This window comes from Ornithodoros turicata, chromosome 7, assembly GCF_037126465.1.
Source record: "Ornithodoros turicata isolate Travis chromosome 7, ASM3712646v1, whole genome shotgun sequence".
Taxonomy (NCBI): Eukaryota; Metazoa; Arthropoda; class Arachnida; order Ixodida; family Argasidae; genus Ornithodoros; species Ornithodoros turicata.
Window position 1 is genome coordinate 8,445,184 of NC_088207.1, and position 26,884 is coordinate 8,472,067.

At 45.7% G+C, this 26,884-nt stretch overlaps 1 protein-coding gene across 1 annotated transcript; it reads left to right on the top strand.

Annotated features, from left to right (window-relative positions):
• Positions 1 to 714: 714 nt before the first annotated feature.
• On the top strand, positions 715 to 26,884 carry LOC135399500 (chitinase-3-like protein 1). Its single transcript, XM_064631256.1, has 4 exons — positions 715 to 1,258; positions 17,185 to 17,412; positions 22,391 to 22,702; positions 26,561 to 26,884. Exons 1-4 carry the CDS (start codon positions 782 to 784, stop codon positions 26,846 to 26,848), a joined length of 1,305 nt encoding a protein of 434 aa, XP_064487326.1. The 5' UTR covers positions 715 to 781; the 3' UTR covers positions 26,849 to 26,884.

Here is a 26,884-nt window from a genome sequence, read left to right on the forward strand (position 1 = left end):
GTGATTCTGATGACAGTTCTGTTACTCATTTCTACAATGTACCAATGTCCTTGCGTTTTGAGAGAATATATATCAGGAACTATCTTTTTAAGGAAAATGCATGAAGCCAGCTACTTAGCCCGTGACTTAGCCGATATAGGGTTCGGCACATGTAACACTGTTGCTCGACGAATACGCAATTATTTCCAACAAGGCGTCGCCCCGCGTCTTTGCACCGCAATTTCGGTCGCGATTAAAAAAATATTTAGAGTTTTCTGTCGCCCATAAAATTTGCAGGGTGGATTTCTTTCAGAATAAGCTTTCAAATGTCGCAGCCAATATTAACAGCTTGCCCACTGCTTTACAGTGCCTTTAAGGGTCCCTTGGATTCAGTCGACTAGTCCTGGTCAGACCGTATTTCTTTTCAATGCTTTTTACTTGTTAAATTTGTCTGGTGTGAGTTTGAGGATGCTTTAACCTGCCTTGGCCCTCATCAGTGAGCCGGCAGCAGCCTGCATGTAAATAACTAATGTTGACCATATTATTATTATTATAATCGTTCGTATTGAATGCTGCAATGCCGCGGATTATTGCGTAATGCTGTATCGAAAGTTGCACAAATCTGCACTTTCATATACTAAAGCAACACAGACAAATGCAAACTCACTCAGTCACAAGGTGAGTTTGCCCACGATTATGTGGCTTCATGCTGCACGTGCCGCAGGGTATGACTGCGAATAAAGAAGAAGAAACTGTTGGGCTAACCATAGCCGGTGCGTGAACTGAACAGGACCTAGAGTTGATGGCTCAGTCTGAGGAACGGCTGCTGCGGCGAACGCGTCGGGCCCTGCTCTCTACGAACGACCACGTCTTGAAGAACTCCCTCATCTACATCTGTGGTTCGTGCCTTCTTCTGGTCGTCGTGTTTCTCACCCTCCTTCCAGGAGCCTTGTTCAACTACCTGCGTCGAGTACATTTCCTCAAGGGTGTTATAGCGGACGACGTAGCCCTCGACGCTTCTGATGCTCCCCGGAGGTTTATTGAGTCGCGATCGCCAGCGATCTTCTGCCATTTAAATCTGACAGCGTTCAGTAGGTTGCAAGAACTACGCTACTCTGTGTACGACGTGCCTGCCAACCGGTGCACCCATGTCGTCTATCCGTTACATGGTTTGCAGGACTGGTTTGACGACATGCTTAATTATGATGCTTACCAAAGTGCGGCGCACCCTACGCTCTACAGCGACATGGAATACCTGCGAAAGAACTACAAAACCAAGGTATGATGCAATAAATTATTCCTGTGCGAACTTCATGTTTCAAGTATATCAGGAGTTATGTCACTAAAAGACAACATTACATTACTACATGACTAAAGACAACATTATTACATAACTAGCTTCATAAAGTATTCATTCTCATTCATAAAGTAATGGACGTTGTGAATAGAAAAGCATAGCCCTCAAACTTTCATGTGGATAGTGACTTTCGTGGAGCCGTTCTGACGAAGCTCACTTAGAGGTCGTGAAGATATATTTACCCTCGCTGCAGAGCCTTGGTTTTTGCTTCGCTTGTTTCTTTATCGCCGGAGCTTCTATCCAGTGTCGGTGTAGCTCAGTGCCTGCTATGGATGAGCTTTATAATGGTGTCACGAGGACAGTCAATGATCTTTGAAAGCTGACCATAAAACAGCTCGAGCACCATTCATGATGCTAAACTGCCCACGATCCAATTGTCCTTCAGTCGTTGTCGCGACAGGTGGTGTACAGCAGGTATAAGTGGGGAAGTGGAAATATTACTATTTTTTTCGACTATTTCTGTTGCGATAGTGTGCATAGCTTTTGTTGGGTCTGGTTATCCGTGGATGGCTTCATATTTCTGTGAAAACGAAAAGAAAAGAGAGGTTCGTTTGGCAATTTTCAAAATTCGACAGAAAAAAAGATACTTCCCACAATTAAAAACTGTCCAAAGCCTTTATTGCTGGCGGCAAATGTTCCCAGAAGGTATCTTTCGAAAGTCCCACAATCCTCCGGCGAGTACGTCTCCAGTTAGAATTTGTTATCGCTTTAGGTGAAACACCCTGTATAGGGTTGACCGTGTAGATCAAGATGAATTGTTTTCCTTCATGGACTCTGTGGAAGCACCACAATGGTAAGACACCTGCCAGCTACCCCTATGTAGTGGAACTTTCAGTGCATAAAGCTTCGGAATCTTTATTGCCAAAGAGCGTCTCTCTCATAAACCTCCAAACATTTGCGTTCTCCAAACACCTTTACCTCCAAAGCGGCTAGACAAGTGACTATTACCTCATGGCGTATTTATCTATGTCATACTTTTTCACGGAAAAGGCCACCGATTCGGAACTTGTGCACCAGACGCTTGCCTCTCTTCTCTTACCTTTCAATGGTGAGCTAGAGTGCTTACCGGACTATCCAATGCACGCGTGCGCTCGGCCGCGGAAATGACACGTGGTCACGTTAGGTTGTTTACATGGATGCGCTGACGCTCGCTGCGCGCCTTGCGGAGTGATGTTTGCGCCGGCTCCGAGGTACCCTTCTGTTTCAACTTGAAACAGCCGTTCCCGTGAAATTCAGAGGTTCGCACCGCGCCGGCTAGGAAACCGAAGAGCGCCGGTGGATGGCTTATCAGGGCCTCACGAGTTCTTGTTTAGTACAAGGTCGTTGCTCGCCGCATGAGGTTGTACCGCTCTAGCGTTTGTAATTTATAATTTGGTGATTTACGTCGTGAGATAATGTGCGAGGCGACAGAGGTTGGTCCGTGGACTAATTTTGCCCACTTGAGGCTTCAATGAACCTGCGCCTGAAGCTTAGCGCACGGCACACCGTATTTAACGTCGATTGAACAGACGAGGGTCAAAGCAACTTGTACCTTGCCTCCTAGACGATAGCGTCCTCTGCCGGAATCGAACCCACAACATGCCGCCAAACAGTTCGGGGTTTTAGGGATCTCGATAAATCACTGATTGTAAAGTACGGGTAGACTTGTTCGGACGACGAATAATGGCTATCGCTTGCAATCTAGCCGTGCTTGTTTCCTAGTGTTCGAGATCGACTGTCATATAAAGACGGCGTCCATGCGCAAGTATGACAGGATTGTGTCTCGAAGGAAAGGGACGGGCCACGACATGATCTTACAGGATGACCGAGACAGCACGATTTCAATAACCGAAAGCAGCGGAAACAAATCGTTGGAGATTACATTTTCTCACATCATTTCAACAGAGTTTTTGCAAAACGTTTCTGTGGCACACAAGTTAGAGCACAGGTCGGATTCGTGCACAGTGCAAGGATTCTTGGACCTGACTTGGGGATCAGGGATTGTATTCTTTCACATCGTATCGGGCCGGGATCATGGGCAGGAAAGTGTTGTGCGGCTAAACAGTCAAGTGTTAGACGGTTGAGTCAGCCCCAGATAGAACTCCGTCGCTTCGGACACTGTCCGGCTAATAAACATATAGGACCGTGTAGTGGTTTACCAGAAATAAGGTGCTTTACTGACTACTGCCTCATCAAATGCGGTTTCGATATGTCCTATATAGCCCGCAACGTGTTTGATGCAATATAAATTACTCCACAGGATCCGCCTGCAACAGATGCAACATTTTCACTTGTTATCTCATCGCGATAAGCCCCCGAACGATTTCTTCCGTTCTGTAATCTTACAAGTGACAAGAAATTCGGCGATAATGCCCCTGCTGTTCAGTGTCATATCCTAACTGCTGCTTATCATTGGCTAGTTTAAAGAACGGATACTCCATGTAAGAACTCAACTGTGTTTAGGAAAACCACTACGTACTTGGTGTATAGAACATGTAGCCGGTATGCATACTACTTGGTTTGTGAATGCCAGTACTGAATAACACGCAATGGAGGAACTTCGCTAAAGTTCGAGGTAAGAACGACAAAATCAAATCTACAGTAAAATAAAAATTTCAGCGTCCGTGTTCCGCGAATATGCACCAGCCAGAACGCCTGAAGGTGCACGTAGTCAACGCGTTTTTTTCTGTTTTCTTCAAGCAAACTACCTATTGTTTTCTCTTGCTAACAAAGAAATCTGCTGCTGTAAAATGTAAAGAAAAAATATATACTACGGAGCAGCTTCGTTCGTAGCGAACACAAAACTTTGTTGATTATGAAGAAAAAAAAAAAGCAGCTGCGCTCGGCATGTATCATGATAATTGGTAATAGCGAAAGATGATGTGATTCTACAAGTGATAAACATTACAAGTGGTCCTGAAACTACGGGAGTAGCTCGGAATATGTAGGATATTGCATATATATTGTCATAGTCTGCCTCAGTGATTTCCCTATACACCCCCCCCCCCCAGGAGGGCTATACACCCTCCCGGAATTTTTGCAACACCCCCCTGAAATTTCTCAGGTGACCCCACCCATCTTTGCCACCAACACGTTCTGGTAGTGAGTCCGGCGCAGCGAATTACACAGTCATGCAGATGATCGTACCATGTATTTATCGTAAATCATTTGTAAGTGACTGTTCAACGCATATATTGGGCGCATATACGAGCAAAAATGCGTGCGGACACGCAAACTCAATGTGGATCATCAAGAACTATCTGCACCCAACCCAATCAAACGAGGTATTCAGCTCTTTTCGTCTAAGGTTTCACCGCTGGTTGCTAGGTATTCATTGAGCTTTGTGATTTTTTGTTTGTCGGCCATGTGATTATATGCATCTTAAAGGTCAGATATGCCGATTTTGAAGTGCCGCACAACTGAGCGATACTCGCGCAGTGTGTTCATTACCGAACACTGAATACGTGTGCGAAATATCTTGCTCCAACTGTTCGTAGTTTTTTAGAAAACAGTTTTTTTAGTTCCCACGCCCGGCCGTCAGACCGTCGGCAAACCCTGCGCACGGGCGCACCGACGTCACTGCTCTCGGTTTATCTGTCTTTGGCTTGGCATGGGTGGACTCTTGGCTTTGCCGCTTCGGCTTCTTTCGTGTCGTCCTCTGTGCGCTCTGTGCATCGTACATAAGCGAACAGCTGTTACGTTGTTGCTAAGCCGGAAACAAAGCATGTGAATATTTTTTTTTTGGCACGGCGTCGTTTGGAAACTGCACTTCCTTGTTCTGACCTTGCCTTTAATGGGCTGGAGCGATATGATACGTGATATGCCACGGCGAAGTTGTCGAAGATGCGACGGTGCTACGCTGTTAGAACAATTCATCGGAGCATTCAAGTGTTACCTATTATAAGCTGCCAAAAGACCAAGCAGTGCGAAGCTCTTGGCTGACAGTGGTGCCTGCTAATTTCCACTGCAAGGATTTCGTCCACGAATGTTATCATAGGTTACGCGCGACTCCAGAGGCAATTTGGAATCTCGGCACGAAATCGTCTGATGGAAATCTGAGGTGCCCGACGCACAACATTTTGAACGTGCCACGGAGGGACAAGGAAAAAAACGAGAGCAAAAAGGGTAAGTCGAGGTTCAGATATAAAAAATAGCAGGCTTAATAAATCGATTGTGCAGCTGTCCTACTGCACTTACTCTGATATAACCACGATTAACAACACAATAGTATTGATAATATAACTTTTGAGTTATCACAGGTGCACGCTGAAGGCGGAAATGAAGCATGATCTGGCTTGCATCTGGTGCATGAAGAAATTGCTGACACGTTAGTTGCAGTCTACCTCCACCAACAGGTAGGACAATGTGATGTTATAGTTTGAGTATTCACCTGTGTTCAACTTTTCATGTGCACTCGCATGCAGACATCTTGACACCACTTTTAAATCTGCCCTCAAAGTTACAACCTGTGCTTTCAGGGTGGAAAACAAAGGTCGCCATTCCGATTAGCTGCTATCTCCCAGTTCAAGCACTTTTGCTGTCTGGACACTGGTTCCTGCGGATGGGCTGTTGCAAGCTTCACTGTCTGATATAGAAGGTACGTTACATTAGTTCAGTTAATTTGTCTTTTGCACATTTTTGTTACTGTTAGCTGGATTACTGTTGGACATACAATCCTTTGACACACAGAAGCTGATGTCGCCTCTGATAACATTTTCGAATTTTCAGTGTCATCAACGTCCATTGAGGAAGGTGCCTTTACTATCTGTGAATCTTTAATTGAAGAATAGCCCAGAATTCATGTTAACATTGTCTACTCTTATTAATTCACTGTCTGTGTTCTGAGAGCTAAGAAAAATGGAAACTATTTATTTGTCACACCTTCACACTGGATGAGGTACTGGATTGACATGTAAGCTAAAATACCTGGATTCTACAATAATTGTGTTGAACTTGGTGCATTACCGTGGGCAATGCCACATTCATTGCATTTTTAGTTGGTCCGGCGCACAAATACTGTGTGCATACTGCATACATACATACTGTTCGATAGGCAAAAATACCTGAGCAGTGCTGTGTAGTCTTTTTACCCAAAGTCCATACTCTTAGTGCAAAGTCACAGTACGTAGAACAGCAATGTGCAGGTATGCTGCGATACAGATTCACAACAGAAAGAAGACTGTTGAGAGCATCTAAATTTTAATGAGACGAGACTTTCGTGCACAAGGCTGCTCTTGTTAATGTCTAACATGAAGTTACAAAATCCCAGAATATATAAAACACGTTGTAATGTAGAGAGCGAGGGTTGGTACAGACATAGAAATAATTATACAATCATATATAATAAAATAAAAAGGGGGTACAACTCCCCCCTCAACACAACTCGACAACTCAATAACTCTACTTTTCTCTACCTTACAACATGTCTTATATATTCTGGAATTGTGTAACTTGATGTTAGACCTCGAGAAGTACAGCCTTCTGTGCGAAAGTCTTCTTTCTGTTGCGCACAATCCTTATACAGTAAATAGGACTATCCACTTCTTGTCATTAAATACCTTTTCTTTCCTTTTTTTCTGCAGTGATGAGCATCCATAAGGACACATGCCAGAAAGGGAGTCTCTTTGGGATGACAAACCCTCATCACCTCATGAGGACACAAGGGTTCACGAATGGTTCTCAAGCACATCGAAATTTCAACAAATAATTCATGAAAAAGCCAGTCAGTGCTAGCACCAGGAATTGAACGTGACCGTCCTGCTACCAGTCAGAGATCTTACATTTCAGGCGCTCATTGACTTTTGGTGAATTACTTGTTGACTTTGTCCCAAGGTGGAGCTCGCCACAGCTCATTTGCCTATCTGTTAATGTTGTGGCGTGTGTTGCGTTTGTCTCTTTGTGGGTTCCAGACTCAGAACGGTTAATTTGGATCAGGTCAGGTACGTTCCATTTAGACATGGCAAACATAAAGTGGTGTTTCTCAACACAACTTAGCAGTGGCCTTCATGCATTACTGCTACGACCATTAAGCCTGAATAGAAAGCTGCACATGATGCATGATGTAAAACCCCAAGAGTAGGGAACACGAAGGGACAGACACAAACACGTCCCTTTGTGTTCCCTAGTCTCGGGGTTTTACATATGCATCATCTTCACCAGCTCGCTTGCTTCCTAGCCATTTTTTCTGCACATTATGTTCACTCTACTTTTATCGTGAGCTATATAATCTTGTTCAAGTTCTGTCAAACGACGTGTAATGCTATAAAAAAATTCAGTACACTGTTTATGTGGGTTGAATGGTAGCGCATGATGCAGGAAGGAAACTGTCATGTTATGGCAAGTGTTTACGTATTGTGCGTTTAACTACTAATTTTATTGGTTAGCTTTCGCCGGCGTATCATGTCAAGCCATGTTATATTAATTTGGAACATGTTCTTCTTAGTAGCCAGAGCAGCTGATACACAGTGAGAACATAGCCCGTGTGTGTTTGTCTTTTCCACCGCAGCCCTTGGGTTTCCTCCCTGATGGCTACACATGTCAGGGATAGGTTTCAGAACCGGTAGTTCCGGCCAAGTGTGAATTGCTTTTCAGGGGATCATCACGCTCGCAGATGAAACATATGGTTTAAATTATATTATATTCTATATATTATATATTATTTGCAGGACAGGAATTGCGTAGCTTCACATAAATACTACTCCTACGACGTAAGAGTGGTTTCAAATCTAGCTTTTTTGTGTTCCTGACATTATCGCACAAGATGTAGTATCCACTATGATCATTTATATGGGGGTATGTACAGTGCAATCAACAGATGCTGTTTACAAATCTGTGCTTTCTACTGTGTTGAAATGGGGTAGTTTGTAGCTGAGAGCCATAGTGAAACACAGGCAGCCAAGGACAGACTTTTGATGCCCTCGAGAAACATGGCAACACGTTGCAGGAACTCTGGATGCTGCCTAAATTTTCAGAACACACAGCTCAAGGCAGCGGTTAAATGACAAGTGGTTAGAGAAATCCAAGAAAGTTGCATGTGTAAGCAGTCCGCTGTTGGATTTGCTTCTGTCCGAGATACGTTATCTCATAGGGAACGCACGGACACACTCAGAATGATACTAGGGCTGCTTGTGAAATAGAATGAGGAGAGGGGGAAGATATATAACCCTTTTTTCTTGTCTGTTATTCTATTGGTTAAATTGTCATTTGCTTCGCAGCATATACGTGTATATTCCAGAGTCTGCTAATAAGTATATCAGTTTAAAGCTAGCAGTCAAATGTAGATGTCTCATCCTGTCCTTGGCTGCTTGTGTTTCACTATCGCCATGCTTGCTATTGCAAAAACAGAAAACAAAAAAAGACAATAGAAAAACACGAAAAGAGCGACCTAAAAAGCTGCCTCTTCTAGTGCTCACATGGAGGCAATGCAATGAGGTAACATGTTCCATTCATGAACTGTGCAAAGTAGTACATATCACAACGGCAACGATTATTCAGATTTTTCTTGAAGTACTTTGTTTTTTGGAGCTTTGTTTGCACAGTCTATTATTGGAACTTTATGTGATTCCCCTCTTGAGACACTTTAAGATTGCTGATGCTGTGCAGCTTGTTAATTTTGAAACTGTACTGTGCTGAGGTACAAAAAGAGAATTGTCATATCTGCATTTGAGCACATAGGAATACTTTGTAAGTACTTTCCTTGTTGACATTAATATTTGCACCAGGTCACAACATTGTTGATTGATGGAAAATGTAAATACATATATTTATTTGCTTGCCAAACAATGCACAAATGTCTTCTTTTCTAGTGAGATATTCCCTGTTCACCAGACATAAATGTGTAAAAGTTAAAGGGGCACAATGATGCTAGAGTCTAGCGTTGCTTTTTGCCACTTCACATATATTTGTGTGCACATGTAGGAATAGGAAGGTAGAGCATGCGCATAAAAAATGTCATATGCAGCCACACATATGGTAATTAGATGATGTCCAAGCATATATAATTGTGCTTCATGTGCAATGGGTATGCTAACGGATTGCTTCCATGTAGCCTTTTTATTTTTTATAAATTCTTTTTATAAATGTTATTTTTATTTTATATCAATTTCATATTACATATTGTATACTTATATTTTTATAAATTTTATAAATTAAAAACTCAAGTTACACGGTCCCTGTAAGAGTGCCCTTTGCAAATGGTTTGGTAATGTGTCTCTAACTGTAAAGGTAAGAGGCAATCGAGAATGCTGCAGACAAGGGTGCAACTTACATATTGCTTATCATGTCCTACATACAAAGTGATTTGTACAATAATTCCTGAGGACGGAATTAATTCCGAGGCTGGCCAGTGATGTCACCCAGGACGACAAGTCACATAATTGCCTCTAACACTTACACCCCATGGGCTGAGTTGTGAATTGAAAGAGCACTCTACAGAAGGATAAGGTTCACCTGATTTCTAGGATCTATGCTATGCCCTAACTCTTCAGACACCACATTTCTGAAAACATCATTTCTAAGTGGCAATATGTGCTCTGGTACTTGTTTTGCGTCTGCATAGTGTGCAACCACATGGCTACTGGAGCTTTCGTGTGCATGTTTTTGTGGGACGGTGCTCATTACAAACAATATCCAGATGTTAGACATAAAATGCAGTAGTTTGTAGCGTGCCACACAACGCAGCGTGACATGGGCAGTGATGGCCACTAACTACTTCTACAGTAGTTTAACTATAACTACTAACTACTTTGTGATTGAATAGTTTAACTAGTAGTTCAACTACTTTTCAGGGAAGTAGTTAAAACTACTTTTTTAACTACTGCAATGTAGTTTAACTACATCTATAACTACTTAACGATGTCCACCAACACCAATCCCTTGTAGTGTTCTTGGACACCTAAATATGAATCACAAGCAATAATAAACTTTGGCTCAAGCCATTGCTACGATCGTCAAATACAAAGCTTGCGGCGGGATTCTTTCTGTACCTACGTGATAAACTAAGTTGCAGAATTATTTCGCAGCAAATGAGGCTTCACTAGACAAGCATTAAAAGTGAAGATTTAGTACACATGCACGACACAATTGCTGTGCACCTCCGTTCTCATCAAACAAGTAGCTCAAGGTAAAAGTCGGAAGCACAATCGTGCCGTAAAGCTTACGGCACAATCGGAAGTAGTTGGCGCCTTCAGTAACCTAACTACTGTAGTTAACTACTTAAAATAGTAGTTTAACTAGTAGTTGCCACTAGATTTCTGCAAGTAGTTGATAACTACTTTTTAACTACAATCAGGTAGTTTAACTAGTAGTTTAACTACATGTAGTTAACTACTGGCCATCACTGGACATGGGAGTGTGTGATTCAAAGAAAGCTTCTGGAAAATGCACAGAATCCCAAAAAAAGTTTAAAATGTGATTTGTATTTCGCTTTACGTCTCTCGTCGTTACATACCGTCGTCGACGCTGTTGCACATTGATAAATCGTACGTACAACTTGTCCTATAGCAGTATGCGGTTTCTCAAATACATAGCAAAATTTTTTCCTGCAGGAATATAGCGCTGTCGGCATTTTCTTGCTAACACGGCTGTCGAAACGTCAGTCTCTACAATGGGCAAGTGCTGTAAAGGGGCTAACGCAGACGCGACTTGATACAAATTGTACGTGCTCACAAAACACAAACGACGAATTCCAGTCACAACATCGCACAGAGGTTGGTTCGCGAATGAGTTCGCAGCTGCTGCACTGTTTACTTATCGCGGAACGGTGGAACCCGGCTGTCCACGATCTTCAAGCACAGATACGTGAAGCCGCGAGAAGCCGTAGCTGAAATCCACTGACAAGTACGAAGGCACGTACACGTCACAATGCCCGTTCGGGTGCATCTACGTCATAAAAATGGCTGCGCCCATGTGTGTTTAGGAATGAATTATCTATTTTTTTTTTACATGGTACTGTACCGAACTGAAAGAATGAAGGTGCATTTTGGGGAGAGCTGGATGTGGGCTTTCAGAATGTCACAACCGTTTCGACTATTTGGGATATCGGCATAGCTGACCTTTAATGTTGAAATGTCGTTCATAATGAATCTGTATTCAAATGTACTGTGTTCTAACGTAATAACACCTACAAATAAAACTGGGAAGCTGTGCAGATATGTCACCACTGTGCCAAGTTTGGGTATCTAAGAAAAATTTCGTAAGTTGAAGCTTCACCAAGTAACCCCCCTGAAAACTCGGCACCCCCCCCCCCCCCAGCAATGAATTTCTGGGGAAACCCCTGGTCTGCCTGTAGTATGTAACATGTCTGTAGCATATTGTGGTGGTGGTAGAGCCCCATGTCGGCGGTATATTGGTCCGGGGGCGGGGGATAGGGGGGATCGATAGTATAGTATTATTTCATTCCTCGGGGACCACCAGTGACCCGAAATCGAAAACCTCACGCGAAATACTGGTGTGGTTTCACTGTTATTTGACGGAATACATGACAAGAGCAGACGAGGGATGTTGAGAGTATGCTGGAATTCCCTCTATGGAAAAAAGAGAAAGACATTCTGTAACCGGCCAATTATGGTGCGCCTTTGAGAAAAGGAATGCCGCGGCCATACGGGCGTCTGATAGAGTTACGGGGCGTCTGAACGGCGCCTTTCCTCCTCTACTCTGCGCGCCGCCCTCGCACTCCTCCGTGTATGAAGTGACCCACGCCGCTGGAGTTTCTGCGGCCGCGGAAATACCGCCGGTCTCTAAAATTCGTTTAGTTAATATTGTGGAAATCTGTGTTCCGACTCTCGGGGCGTCCGCCTTCCGCTCCAAAGCTACGCGTGGAAAGCAGAACAACAGGTTGCAATAACAAAGAACGAAGGCTTATTCCATACCGGACATGGATCCGTCACCGCACCGCTAACAGAAAGAGCCATTTTTGTCGCGTTCACTCTCGCTTTTAACCATCTGTGTCACGCCCCCTCGCGCGCAACGGGCGCAAAATTGTTATCGCACGCTTGTGATAACACGTGGGCACGGACACCCAAACCACGTGCCGAAAACGAGAGTTCGGTTCGCTTCACAATATGTGAGCAGTTTTCAGACTCAAAAATTAGCCAGGCAGGCTGTTTGACGATGCCGAGCACAATGCTGTCGGTTTCATAGATGGGTTTCCGCATGCGACCTTCCCTTTAAAACGTTTGAGGAAAGCCCAGGGAAAACACTCAGACAGCACACACATGGCGCCCGGGCTCTAACCGGTGTCGCCTCCTACTCTCGGCATAGGATACCAGCATCAAAGGGCACCTCGCATTCTAACACATAGTGACCCTCAGCCCCAGGAAGGCCGCCGCAGATTCAGCAAGGTTCACGAAGTGGCTCAAGTTTGGAGATGCTGGCTGTGCTGAAGCCGCTTCTAGAAATTTGGACGTGTTTGGAAGGATAGTAGCTGCTCCTGAGCATGAAGATTATATTTTCTTTTGTCGCGATGTATGTAGCGAACTTGACTTATCTGTGGTGGCGTCAGTTAAAACAAAGTATGGGTTACTGGACTGCTCATCATGGAGTCGGTGCTGAGAGGTGCTGTGTCGAAATACTGCCCTCGTTTTGAGAAACTGTACTCTACATACTCTACTGTAAGATAGAAACTCATATCACCCCGTAGGAAGAGTCACTTCTGCCTGCCACGTGTTTCCTTTTATTTTTCCCGTGTGCGCTGGGTTTTAACCCAACCCATTCACTCAGATTATGTTAACTGTCAAATAAAATGTCAACGTCAATTTTGTGTATTGGTGTGCATGTACTGCTTCTGGCATCGCGAAAAGCCGGGAAAAGGGTGGAGGGAGTTTGGGAAGCATGACATTACTGTATAAACGCTGTTCTGAACTCGTAAGCGAAAGCGTTGGCTTGTAAGACGAGGGTATAAAAGAGACAGTGTACCTAATGGATGCGACTATCAGTCCGAACAGCATGTTACTTTCCATTACCTGTGACAAGATATTCGAGACGGGTACGCACTGAGACGCTACCTCTACCACAGATTTCAAAACGAGAAACTCGTACGTCTGTCGTAATATCTGTTGCGCGTGGCATATCAGCTGCCCATATTTTTCTTTGCCCCCGTATCTACGGTGGATTTATTCAATTTCCCCATCCCGGATACTCCTTGGCGGTCACAGGTGCTCTTTCCACATGGGGTAACGTGACCATAACAATAATAATGACACCGTGATGTTAAGCATAACGTTTGCCTGCGCAGTGTGGCGACATGTTGCAGGTGCCGCAGAGTAGATTGCGGATAATTTGGATCACTGAGGTTCTTTTGACGTGCCCCGGAAATCTCCAACACACGGTGATGGAAGCAACCTCCTCCACATTGCTGTTGCCCTCGGCCAAGATCGAACCTGCGATTTTGAGATTCGACCGACTTGACCTCGTTGCAGCCGGGTTCAGCGCACCATCCATTCTACTTCACTGTATCCTTTGTTCGTACGTGGCTCTTGATCGATATAAAATTTCTGAGCTCTGTAACGGTAACAAACAGTTGAAAACCTGCACGTGCTCCTCTGTGACCGTTGGTTGGTATAGGTTGCCCTCCATGACTGTTTTATGTTCTTTCAACGTCACATTAGTTATTTTTAGTGCATCGTACGCTATCGCGTTTGCGTACGTAAGAGATACTGTTGGTGATTCTGCGCACGCGCGAAACATAAAGGGTGCTTCTTGCATTGCGCTGAACCACGACCGGCATCAGTGGCTCAGCCATTAGTCTGTTCGCCTTCTGATCCCGAGACCTCGGGTTCGAACCCGCCGAAGGACGCCGGCAACTTGATGGCGGGGTACAAGTTGCTTAGACACGCCGTCTTCCGCAAGGGACGTTTAATACGGGGGGTCGTGCGGTAAGCTTTCATCGCACGTTAAAGAACCCTCAGGTGGGCAAAAGCAATCCGCTGTGGCGTCGCTCATGATCTCAGTTGTCTCGCGACGTAAACCTCCAATTATTAATATCAATTATATTAGCTGAACCACCACGCTGTCCCTAACGTACGCGAAGGCGACAGCGTATTATGCACTAAAACTCTGTCTTGTTCCTCTTGCCGCTGTACCACGAGGTATGTACCGACCTCGTTGCTTCAATTCCTTCAGTGGTTGTTCGTAAAAAAAAACCCGGCTCACTGCACACAAAACCCAAAGTCAAGCGTCATTAGATGTGGTCTTCTTGATGTGACATAACGTGTTTGCCGAGAGAAAACAACGAGTTAAGCCGAGACGGCTCATTGGTTGGAACTCTATGTTCAATGGCACTTGCAGGGATGTCCAAGCACAAACTGCCTCAACACTGTTCTCGTTCAGCTTTGGCGGGAAATTTGTTATCTCCGCATTGTTTCTAGGAACTGTCTGGGCGTGCTGCCAATTCAGTCCAGTCTTTAGCAGTGAAACGTCCTTCTCAGGAACATCATGTGATGACGTTTGTAATGACGTCAGGCAAGGACCGGTCCAGAAAGCGCTGCGTTCCCTTGCCACGGTATCGTACACGAAGAAATATCTGGTAGGGCACCACTGTGTTCTCGTATGTTTCACTCCCAATGCGCGGTCCACATTCTCCGCCTCCGAAGACATACATCTGTGGCCGCAGCTCTCGAGTTTTCCCTGAGTGTAGTTAACAACGTTGAAGCATTATCGTTCATGTGTGACCGCACAGCGAGATTTTTGTAGTTGGAAATTGGTTTACTGTATACACTATATATATGTCTTATATATATGTCATATGTCATATATATGTCATATATATATGTCTGTACATAATTATTTGTGCGTTTATGTCTGTATTGTATCCACTGTGAGTTATGTGTATTGTGTGCGCCAACACCATGGCCTTAGCGGCCGTTCTTGGGCACTAATAAAAATTATTGTTATTATTATTATTATTATTATTATTATATCGAACAGCTTACACGGCTACAATAATTGAAAGCGCTGGTTGGTGGTCACTGATTTGACCTAAATGTTCAACCTCCAAAAACTAGGGTAGCGCAAAAAGTTCTCGTGAAAAGCAACCACGAGTAGGTGGAACCACAACTCGTTTGATAAAGTCAACAGATTCTGTTTTACTGCAACAGTCGATCGGAGCCAATCTCGCTTGACATTCAGTAGATTGACTAGTAAAAATTAATCGCATGCTATGAAGAACATTTTGTCCCGAAATTTCGGAGAGACAGCAGATGTACGAACCAGGAGCTTGTCGTAAAAATCCGCACCAGCATCTGTTGTTCGAATTTAGTGGAAACGCCCTTATTAACTGCACTGGCTACAATGCGCTTTATATTCCCGAAAGTGTCTTGCGTCTCAGTTCTGTCTACGTAGCACCGCACATTAATCTTGCGGTTTTTCTTTTGTGGTGTTCGCTCCAGAGGCAATTACTGGAATAAACTCCCCATTATCCACAGCGCAATTTCACCGGTATGTTGCAGTGCGCGTGGATGGGCCTTTCGGTTTGGTCGTTCCCGAAAACCTGCGCCGCGTCTTCTGGGAGCGTCAATAAAATGAATGTCGATGACCCATCCCTTCTCACTGGTGAAGTCCACACTGTCAGAAAAAAAAGGAGTAATTTTACTCCTTTAGGGGACTAAATAAATTGCCACAAAATATAGTCCCTCTCGGGAATAAATGCACGGGAGCAAATGAACGTCACAGAGTGGAGACTGCATTTCACGCGCTGTTGTAAGAGTCCCAGGTACATAATTTGTGTGCATGCATGAAAATACTTTGAAGGAGGCCGTCAACCGTGATATATCGCGTGATATAAAATCGTGCGCCATACATAGGGCACAATTTGTGAAGAAAGATGCGCTAACTGTTTCTTACCCTGTGTGGCTGAAAAATTGCTACGTTGTCTGAGGTATACAGCCTTATGTCGTTTAAATTGACCAAGGACACATATTTACGTAGACTATTGCATTCAGGAGACCATTCACGAAGTTTAGTGACAATTTGCAGTCCTGGGGAGTAAATGTCGGGACCACATGTCGGGTTAGGGGACTAAAATGGGGAGTAATTGCAGACTAGGGAAGTAGAAGCTGCAATTACTCCTCGTTTTACTCCTTTTTTTTCTTATAGTGTAGAGCCCACCCTTTCTGTGACCATGAACATCAACTCTAAAAGAAGCAATGAGATGACATCTAGAATGACTTGAAGCCTTGCCTCATCTGTGACGCTGTCCACCAGGAGTCACCATGCAAAATATTTCCGCACAGCGGTGTATTATAGCTGCACAATCGTATTTACAAAAAAGTGTCGCAGCCGCGGACGGCCAACACGATGCTCGCCTGACGCGAGAAACGCCCCGGGCCTTTTCTCTTTGCTTTTTATTCTCAGTTCAGACACCGCTTATACATGTTTCAGCTGTGTCGCTGTGCGTCACGGATGACGTACCGGAGATCATGTTACGTCATGACATCCTCTCGCTCTGTGATGCGCTCTTTCCACGAAAATATGATTTTTTTAAAGGTAGACGGAACACAGGCCTCGTGCGCGCTCAGTAGGTCCCCTACGCTCGTCGTACATTCGCAGGAGCTCGTTTTATTCATTGCAGAACACGCCGCAGCGAAAACCAAAAATATTTTGAGGGGTCACCTCACTGCTCCTATTCACAAAAACTTTGCATCAAGATTCTGTTCTGGCAAAGCTGATGCCTGCAACAAATAACGCACGTTGTTGTCACGCTGTGATTTGCGCTTTAGTAAGATCACCGCCGGAACGAGGCCTACTTCTTGTCAGATTATCAGTACAATTTATTGCGCATGTCTGAAGCTCAGTGCCATGTATCTTGTCTATAAGTTGCTACACCAGCTGATCCCAATAGGAACACCGTGTCATTGACAATTTGTTTTCTGCAGGTCCTTGTCTACGTGGACACTCGTCGGGCGCATCCTGAGCGGTACAATCTCCTCGAATGGGTGGGGCAGACGGAATCGATGGCGATGCTTTTTGCCAGGAACTTGTACAAATGGCTTCGCAGCAATCGACTCGACGGCGTTGTACTGGAAGGCATGTTTCCTACACCAGAGGAAGAGCGCCGCACAATGTCCAGGCTTCTCAAGAAACTCTACACGCTATTCAAACAGGTACCTCTATAACCTATTTCTATTAGCAGCAACGCTCTATTGCCTGCACACGTGGTGCGAAGGGAAAAATTATCTAGACATTATACCGTACGCTGGTTGAGCAAAGGGTTCTCAGGCAGCGTGGCAATGGGCATTGGAGATGGAAATTCGAATGAATGAATTCTGTCCAGGCGCGCTTCTCCCCCATTCACCCTGTCCGATATTCTCTCACCTTACGTCTTAATGTACTACAAATTATTATTATTATTCTCTCCCCTATGTGTTACTTCCAGCTTCCCAATCCTAGTATGCCTGAATACTAGCTCCCTCTGTGTAGGGTGGAGCCAACATTTGTAGAAGAGAATGCTGCAAAGCCACCATGTTTACGGCCACGCTAACCATGCATGAAACACTGTGTACCGATTTCACTTACTTTTTCAAACCTTCTCTGCTATGTATTTGCTCAACTCCAAAATGTAGTGCATAGCTAACCGTATAGCTACAGTTTTGTGAGCGCATCGCGAGCTCTGTGTGGGCGTCAACATGGCGGAAATTCGCAGCAGACGACGCGGTTCTCTTATAGTATTTAGGCACACTACTGTCATATTCCTTTACTCCTTCTGTTCCACTTGTTTTCTCTCACTGAGAGACGGCTGCCAGGAAAACCCACGGGAAAGGGCGGCGAAGGCAAAGGTTCAGGGTAAGGGGGCGTTTGGCGAATGCAGTAATCGAAGTGGTGTTGACGGCGGTCAAGTGGTAGAGTGGGAGACCTAATCACTCAGCACGGGAGTCCTGAGCGCCGGTGTCCACTAGAAACTTGAGCTTTGGGGCAAGGTCAACAGTGAAGAACAAGTAGTCTCGAGAGGGGCCAGTGGGAACGCCCGCCGCTAGTGGTCCTCGATGCCATTTCTCGTCCAGCTGGCGGGCCGTGTCCATTTTTGAGCAGCAGCACCAAAGCGATGGTAGTACCACCAGATACCTAGGACATCGTCAGCAGGAGGGGCGAACCTGATGATGTGCGAAAGGAGTTGCGGCTTTGACTTCGGTTACGGCGACGATTGCGGGGCCGGTTGGGTTGGGGAGGAATGGCAGCAACGACCGGCTGAGAGAGTCGGTTGAGGCGCAGCTCACTAACATCTTTGATGGAGGAAGTCCAAATCACTGAATGGTAGAGGGCTCAGGGTTGAAGGTACAGCACAGATGGATGACGTCGTGACTTCCATGATCTTGTCAGCGTGTTACACTAATTCGGAAAGAGGCAGGTTGGAAGTGGAGGCCAAAAGCATCTGACCGTTGGGTGGTAAGTGCTCCAGGAAAAGGTCCTTGAGAACGACGCTATCGAACGCTGGCCCGCGATCGCCGAGTAGAGCCTGCACGTTGCGAGAACCTTCTATCACCAATCTCTTCTGCGGTCAGCAGGTGCCGAAGTCGACTGCGCTCAGAGGCAGAGGTGCGTTCCATAATCGCAGACTTAAGATAATCATAGGAGTGCAAAGCAGGTGGAGTTACCATAAAGCGCCAACCGCATGAAGCGTTTCTCCAGCGTTTATCGAGCGTCCTGCCGCGGCGTTTGGCGAGCGTCAAGTCAAAGCGTTGTGAAACAATAGGCGCGCCACGCTCCCCTCGACGTCCGAAGCGAGTAGATAATTCAGGGTTGGGAGACGGAAGAGGCGGGGACGACGCGTGCAAGTGGCCAATCAGGGATTAACCTTGGCATAGGTTCATCCGGTCATGCCAATTTTCGCGAAGCCCCATAGATGGCGGCACGCGGAATCGCTCGGACTGCAGTTCGGCCTCGGTGTTCGGCAGAAAAACAGACGTTTGTTGCCGATTTTGAGAACGCAATTCTTGTGTGAATGTCCAACATACAAAACACAAGGAGAAGTGTGCAACATCTTGATGAAGGTGTGAACCGGAAAGCTGACTTCACTCCGTCTGAATACACGAAGCGGGTACCTTGTGAATAGCGGGACAAGGATTCACAAGAAATATGACTTCGTGGGCGTGCATTGCTGCAGTATCTTGTTCGTTACAGCGCGCTATCACTCAAAAGCACACGTGTTTGATATTCTTCACTCGTAATAAACTGTTTATCAAGTTACGTAGAGTTGCTTTCTCTGAGTGATTACGGAAACGTTCGCATGAGACGCCGTCCATCCGCCGTTGTAGAAACGCTGCATGGGTGAGCTCCGAGCGTTTTTTGCCAGCGTCGTTTGTCGCTGAGAAACGCGCGAGACTCTGCCGCTCTCAAAACGTCTCATGCGGTTGGCGCGTAAGTCAGCCAAGTGGACGATAACTGCTTGAGGAAGGGCGCAGCCGACATGCCGGTATTTTGAAACTTGCAATGTGACATTCGCAAGGGCGAACTGGGATTTGGCCTGCGTGAAGCGGGCCGCTGGATTAGTAAGCCAGAATACGGGTGGGCTGACGGCGTAATGAGAGATGATAGTGGGCGATGCAGTGGCTGGTCGCGGCTGCATGTTCGAAGAAGGGCTGGCCATTCGAATGTCGGGTGACCAAACTCTACCAGCTAACCACAATAGCAACCGACCACATCTGCACCAGTTGAAGTGTTTTAATGCCGCTCAAAGAGCGAGCGGGTGAAAACCGAAAAGTATTCCGACGTCTTCGACGCTACAAGCGCACAAGTTGGTCGTTCAATGTTCAAACCAAAAGAACTGCGTCATCCCGATTGCTGTCCAGCAGGCAGAACGGAAGGTGACCATGACAGGATCATGACCGTGACCGTGACCAAGAGCTGTCCGGACTATTGCGTTTCAATGCGTCTGTCACATTTACGTCCGCATGCGAACCGACCCTGCAAACCGAAGCAAGCCCCTTCGGAAGCGACGTACGCGACGCAATGCCCGACCAATATTTCCATTCTGAAACCATTATTGGCTGGCCATTGGTGAAGCTGGTCCAATATTGGACCAATCCTTCCTATGACCAACCAATATTGGTCCAAGGTTCAGTGCTACCTCGGCTTGTTCCTTGCTTCGCCCTTTCCTTTGAGCAATTCCTTTTAAAAAGTACCGCAAATAAATAAGTCGATGGGCGTCGATGGGGCAACTTCGCCAATAAGCCAGGCGGTTACCGTGGTACACGAAGCATCCCAACGAAGACTACTGAGGGATGCTGGCTTGTTTTCTGTGGTGGGTATTCCTCTTGGACTATCCAAATCCAAAGCGTTAGCACACTCCTCCCTCACATGTGCCACAATCATCTCTCCCTCTTTCACCTTCCCGTCTTCTCCCTCCACTGGGTGCACCAAGCCTTCACGTCAGAGCATCAGGCTGACAGCACCTTCCCCCTACTTCGCCCCACCCAAATCAGTTGATAGTGGAGTAGGTGTCTCGTGGGCTTCTTCATCCGTGTTTCATGCTCTACACTCGCACGGGAGGAGGGGCCTATTTTGTGCCGTGCATAATAGACCAAAATAGCCAACTCCTCCAGTTTTCAACAAATCAGGGGCGAGAACGTTGTCATTCGGGATGATGGCTGGCTATGAGCGTGCTATGTGAAGTTCATTTCTAAGAGTGTAGTTTTAACTCATTCTTTAGACACATTCGGCAGCGAGATGGCTACGGAAAGGTGTTGCCTAGACGTGGATACAGTAGCGGCGAAGTGATTACGTTGCTTTTATTTAGCATCGGTAGCGGTTTCACGTTACTTTTTCAAAATTTGTAGCGATGCTATATTGCGCAACTTTTTTATGGAGTAGCGTGTAGCGATGTTGCGCTACTTGGTTTCGGTACCGGGTACACACAGGCTACGCTGCAATTATTCTCTTATTATGTCCTGTGAACAAGCCCAAGTCCTTGCTCTCTTCATCCCATCCTTGCCCCGAGTAACATGCGCACCAGACTACGGTCCAACAGAATAAGTAAGTTATTATCAAAACGAACTGCACAAGCACCCACCGGCTGACACAACAAAACGTAACCTGAAAGAACCGCATTCAATACACCGCGCCTGTCTATACAGGGTGTTCAAAATTAAGCTTTCACGAGCGCTACGCAAACACAGCGATGACAGGAAACCGGATGATAACTTTACGCTACTTGTGTAAGAAACAGGTGCTGCTAATTATGTAGCACCTGTTTCTTACTCCACACCCTTAAAAATGAACTTCACCGCATAGCACGCTCCTAGCCAACCATCATCTCGAATGATACCGTTATCTGCCCTGATTTGTTGAAAACGGGAGGCGTACGCCTTTTTTCTGACACTTATGCTGTTCATAATTGTCACAGAAAAGGAGTACGCCTCCCGTTTTCAACAAATCAGGGCAGATAACGATATCATTCGCGATGATGGTAGGCTAGGAGCGTGCTATGCGGTGAAGTTCATTTTTAAGAGTGCAGGAAAAGAAAAAGTAGCACCAGTTTTCTTTTGTTCGCCTATTTATAAAGTGCTAGTGAAAGCTTAATTTTGAACACCCTGTAAGTGTGTCCAACAGTCCCAAACACTGTCACAGATATGACATCAGTTTTTATAATTATCACACCAGTGTTTCCTTTCTTTGCATGGAGCAGCCAATCTGCGTAACGCCTCCCTTCACCTGAAGAAGGGTGTCGTGTGCCAAAGTCCCCATACACTGTTGAAACAGAACTTCACCACATAGCACGCACTTAGCCAACCATCATTCCGAATGATATCATTCTGTGTCATGATTTCTTCAAAACAGGGGGAGGCGCCTATCTGGGACAAGATAATCTGTCCCAGATAGACGCCTCCTCTCATTTTCAACAAATCAATGCACAGATTGATATCATTCGGAATGATGGTTGGCTAAGTGCGTGCTATGTGGTGAGGTTCTGTTTTAACAATATACTGAAAGATTCAAGAAACATGTGCAATAAGGAAAGAAACAGTTATGAGATACTTTGAGCTCGGCATACATACTTTCCTGGGGTTGCAGCAACATGCATTCTACGCATGGATGCGAACAATTATGTTGGTTAATAGTATGATTAACAACTCTCCCGCCTTTCAGACGGGAATGACGCTTGTGATCGTTGTGCCAGCGGACATCCCTCTCCTGCGATCAAAGATACACGGCCGGCATCTGAGTCAAAACGTCCACTACGTCGCCATTCGTAACTATGACAGCGAACGGCCCGTGTACGAAGCTGTGCGTGAACGCATGGTTGGCGGAATTGACGGCTTAAAGAAAACGGTATCTGCCGTGCTTGCGACGGGTGCCGCCTCCAAGAAGCTGTTGACGTCGCTCGCCCTGGACGGACTCTCCTTTCGTGTGCTAGAGAACGACACAGTTCCTGGGATGCCCGGCCCCTATACAAATCATGTAAAGCAAGTTTTCGTTTTACATTTTACTTTTCACCGTTTCTGCTTGAAATGTGGCGTTAAGCAGCAAACAGAGAGTTTGTGTTGACGGTGTAGTCTTGTTGCTTGTGGACCCATCGCAAGACGTACAAATACGTGACGGAGAATGCTTAATATTTTTAAATTGCTAGCAAAAATGGAGGGAAAACGGCTCGGTGCATAGCCTGGTGGGATATAATCCCCAATTCGTCAAGCAACAGCTATCTATGTTCCCGGTTGACTTTCTGCTCCAGGTGTCTACGCAGCTGACACGTAGCCAACTTATTACGTTTTAGACCAAGTGTTGTCCGCATGCACTGTAGTTTTCCGCCGCAACTCAGGAGCAATGTACAGTTGGTGCGCAGTTTGACGCAGCGGCACTCAAACTATTTCAATTGCACTTTTTTAGAATGAGAGCAACGAGAGTAAGGCCTAGAAGGCTACTAGAGTAGAAGTTTACTAGAGTAAGGTACTGAAGGCCTAGATAGATCTTGTGAGATTGCACGTTGACGGTACCCTTAAGAATGCATTGCAAATACCATTTGTACTAGTGATTCGCTGTATCAGCCTTGTGCAGCCTCATGCATCTGAACAGCATCAGAACGCATGGAACGTGTTGTACTGTATCGTTCTGGTTATACACAACGTTTGAATGCTTTTTGGGAAGACAGAGAATGTGTGAAGCTGAAGGGGTTATCCATTTGAGCGTGAACTCCGTTACCACGATGCAAAGGTGCATAGATATATGTGCATGAACATGTACCAAGAAAGTGGCCAGGTTACAAGTTTCCATACATAAGAGCAAGAATCCATTATTTCCCCATACACTCTTAAAAATGAACTTCGCCGCATATCACGCTCCTAACCAACCATCATCTCGAATGATATCGTTATCGACCCTGACTTGTTGAAAACTGGAGGCGTAAGCCTTTTTTGTGACAATTATGAAGAGCATAAGTGTCACAAAAAAGGCGTACGCCTCCCGTTTTTAACAAATCAGAGCAGATAACGATATCATTCGAGATGATGGTTGGTTAGGAGCGCGATATGCGGCGAAGTTCATTTTTAAGAGTGTAGAGAACTCTCGTTGAGCTCCGCGTGCCCTTCCAGAGCTTCGGGAAGAGTCATGATTTATCATGAAGTACCGTACTTGTCCTCGGTGGCACTACGCAAGAGCAATGACACCTTCCATTAATAAATCGCAGTAGACGCAAAACTACAACAGATTCTGTGATGAACGCATCAGCCTCGATGGACTTTGTGTGGACTTCGTGTGTTTGACAGCGTAACTGCAGTTCAATACTGCCGGGAAACCGATAACAAAGTAGGAGCTTTATCGTGCTACACCCACTCTACCCATTTCTTGTTTCCTCTTTTTGGTTGTTTGTTTGTTTGTTCTTCTCTTTTTCGTAGCCCATCTTTTTCTTTTTTCACCCCCAAACGCGTTTTGGAATAGCCGGTTGTGACTGGGACGGGACTAACCTCTCGATATTTTTCTTCCCTTTTCCAATCCAATCGAATCCAAGTAGGAGACGCATTATTACGGCAACCGCTACCAAACACCTCCCAACAAGAACACGCTTATTTTCTTGGACACGTGTTACACGGATTGCAAGTTGTCACCTCGCACTGGTGGATAGTATGGTACAGATGAGATCTGCCATCAATTTATAAAGCACGCATTTATACTGTTTCCGTACTCGCCGCCAGTGTAATGTATCAGTGGGGCAAAATTCCGTTTTCAACAACTCCGGCGCACCAACGTGTCCTCCAAGAGTTTCAGCGACTTCAGCTCCTTCGATTTCACGGCAACGGCGACCCGATGCAATTTTCGCTAGCCTGATATACAACATATTTGAACTGTGTACGTGCTTTGCAGTGCAGCCATTATTCATCGAGGATCTTACAAAGCACGTTCATTTTTAGGGTTTGTGGTTTACTGAGTAGGCGACGTCGACTCTTTGCGTGCAGAGAAGCTTGCCTAAGTAGTGGAAAAACCCGTGAAAAAAGGATATAACTGGGTGCCGACTGAACTGTTCAGGAGGAAGCGGAACAAGAACTGGTGTCACGAGCGACAGGTGCCGTGAGTGAAGGCGGGGGAGACGATGACGCCTCTTCTCCCTTGCTACCGCTACCTCTTGTTCCGCTACCATGAGCAGAAAGACCAGGTCTTGCCGCTCATGGTACTAGGTGCACGCTATTGATACCTCTGTCCGGAAATCGGAAGGTGTGGGTTCGAATTTCACTACTGGTGCAGTTTCATAATCTGTCAATCCATAGCGGAAGTTTTCAGCTGGGTCTTTTTGGGCCCTTTAAGGGGCTTCGCATTCGTCCCGTTGATTCCGAAACTATAGTGCAGTTTTGCTCGTCGCGCATCACCGGCAATAACGCCGTATCCGAAGCGGATTAGTAACGTAGTTTCTGCGCTATTTGAACAACATCTACATGCATGACGACGGGATGAGGTGTTTCACAGTTTAAAAACATATGGGCCTATGACACTTTTGGCGTTGCAAGTCGCTTCATTAATAATGTATTCCTTATTTGGTGTGCCACTTACGCTCCAAAACGGCTGAGAACTAACAAAGGAAGCGTGTATGTAACGCTTACGCCGGGTGCGCCAGATAGCAGACGCCATATGTAGAGAGTATGCCGAGTTCCCCTCTCTGGAATTCGGAAGAAACGTCACTCGTACAAGTCCAATCACTGAGTGCCATTTGGCGAGCGGTGGGAGGGACAGCGTCTGCAGGTCGTGGAGAGGGCGTGATCATATAATAAAATGTCGCTTCTCGGTTACCACCGGACGTGTTCATACAGCCAGGAAAGAAACACCGTGTTCCAAGCGACATGGTCGTAAACTCACACTCCTAATGGCTATTGATGTTCTGATGCAGAAACACATAGAGGGGACAAATACAGACCAAGCCTCAAGTGCCTCAGAAATTAATTACGTAGATGAAAGTCACTCAAAAGGTTAGCCAGCTGTAGGACTCGAACCCACATCTTCTGGATTACGGCTCCAAGGCTCTTACCAATTGATATAAGCTAACACACATCCTCAGCGACTTGCAAGGGTGCGTCATCTGAAGGGACAAACCAACCAATCTGTCACTCATCCCTCTTTCACTCTTACATATTCTCTCACTCATACACGCATTCGTACTTCCATACTTCCATGGGGCTCACAGGCTTCCGGTGTCAGTTACAAAGACAGTCGTGCACCGATGCCCTAGAGCAGTAGCTTTCCACATTGTTTCTCATTTGGCGTAGCCGATCAACCGCAAATGTTACCCACAAAAATACCGACAGAGTATGAGCATCGGGTCTCGGTGCTGCCTAGTGCACAAACTAGTGACGCAGATATCGAGATGATTTTTACAACGCCGACAAATCCACCACGAAATCGTGAGAGTGCTTGAAGGAGATCGGTTCGAGCCCTTCTACCCGCGCTTGGTTAAGGAAGAAGTGTTACAGTATGTTTTGTAGCGATGCAATGCAAATTAAGTCCTATGCAGGGCAGAGACCGATGCATTTTTCTTTTTTTGCGAACTTCTGAGGTGCATTTTCTTATCTACAAGAGCTACTAGTTCGTGACGCAAAGCTATCTCGACACTAAAGAATACGAACGCAGTGAAACATTCATCAAGCCCTGGCTTTTCTTGCCGAGCTCCTGGTTGCTTGAACTCTCAATATCGACGTTTTGCAGCTCAGTAGAATGAAAAAAAAAAAAAATACTGGCGTAATACGCGTAATATGGCGTATGGCTTGATTCATTTTGGCTCTGTTGGACGATCATAAATGCACCTTCTATAGTTAAATGGATGGTTCTGGTTCTTTTCAGTCTGGTGTGTTGGCGTACTTTGAGGTCTGCAGCATGCTGCGCGATACCGGATGGCGACGCATGGTCATTGGGGGCAACCCCGTTGCATTCAAGGGTCACGACGGAGTGAGCTATGAAGACCCCGACAGCATTGGATTAAAGATGTCATTGGTCCGGAACCACTCTTTAGGTGGCGCTCTACTGTGGGATGTCACGAGTGATGACTATCGTGGGCTGTGCGGAGAAATCAACCCTATCACGCGAGTCATCAGCGATGCTCTTTCCTCTACAGCTGCGAGAACGAAATGAGACCTGACATAAATGCACTTTGTAACAGTAAACGTG

Excerpts from the sequence above, each read along its gene's own strand:
- LOC135399500 (XM_064631256.1), top strand. The coding sequence starts at position 782 with ATGGCTCAGTCTGAGGAACGGCTGCTGCGGCGAACGCGTCGGGCCCTG. Across the intron at positions 17,413-22,390 it reads TCTACACGCTATTCAAACAG|ACGGGAATGACGCTTGTGAT; the intron begins GTACCTCTATAA and ends CCCGCCTTTCAG. Across the intron at positions 22,703-26,560 it reads CCGGCCCCTATACAAATCAT|TCTGGTGTGTTGGCGTACTT; the intron begins GTAAAGCAAGTT and ends GGTTCTTTTCAG.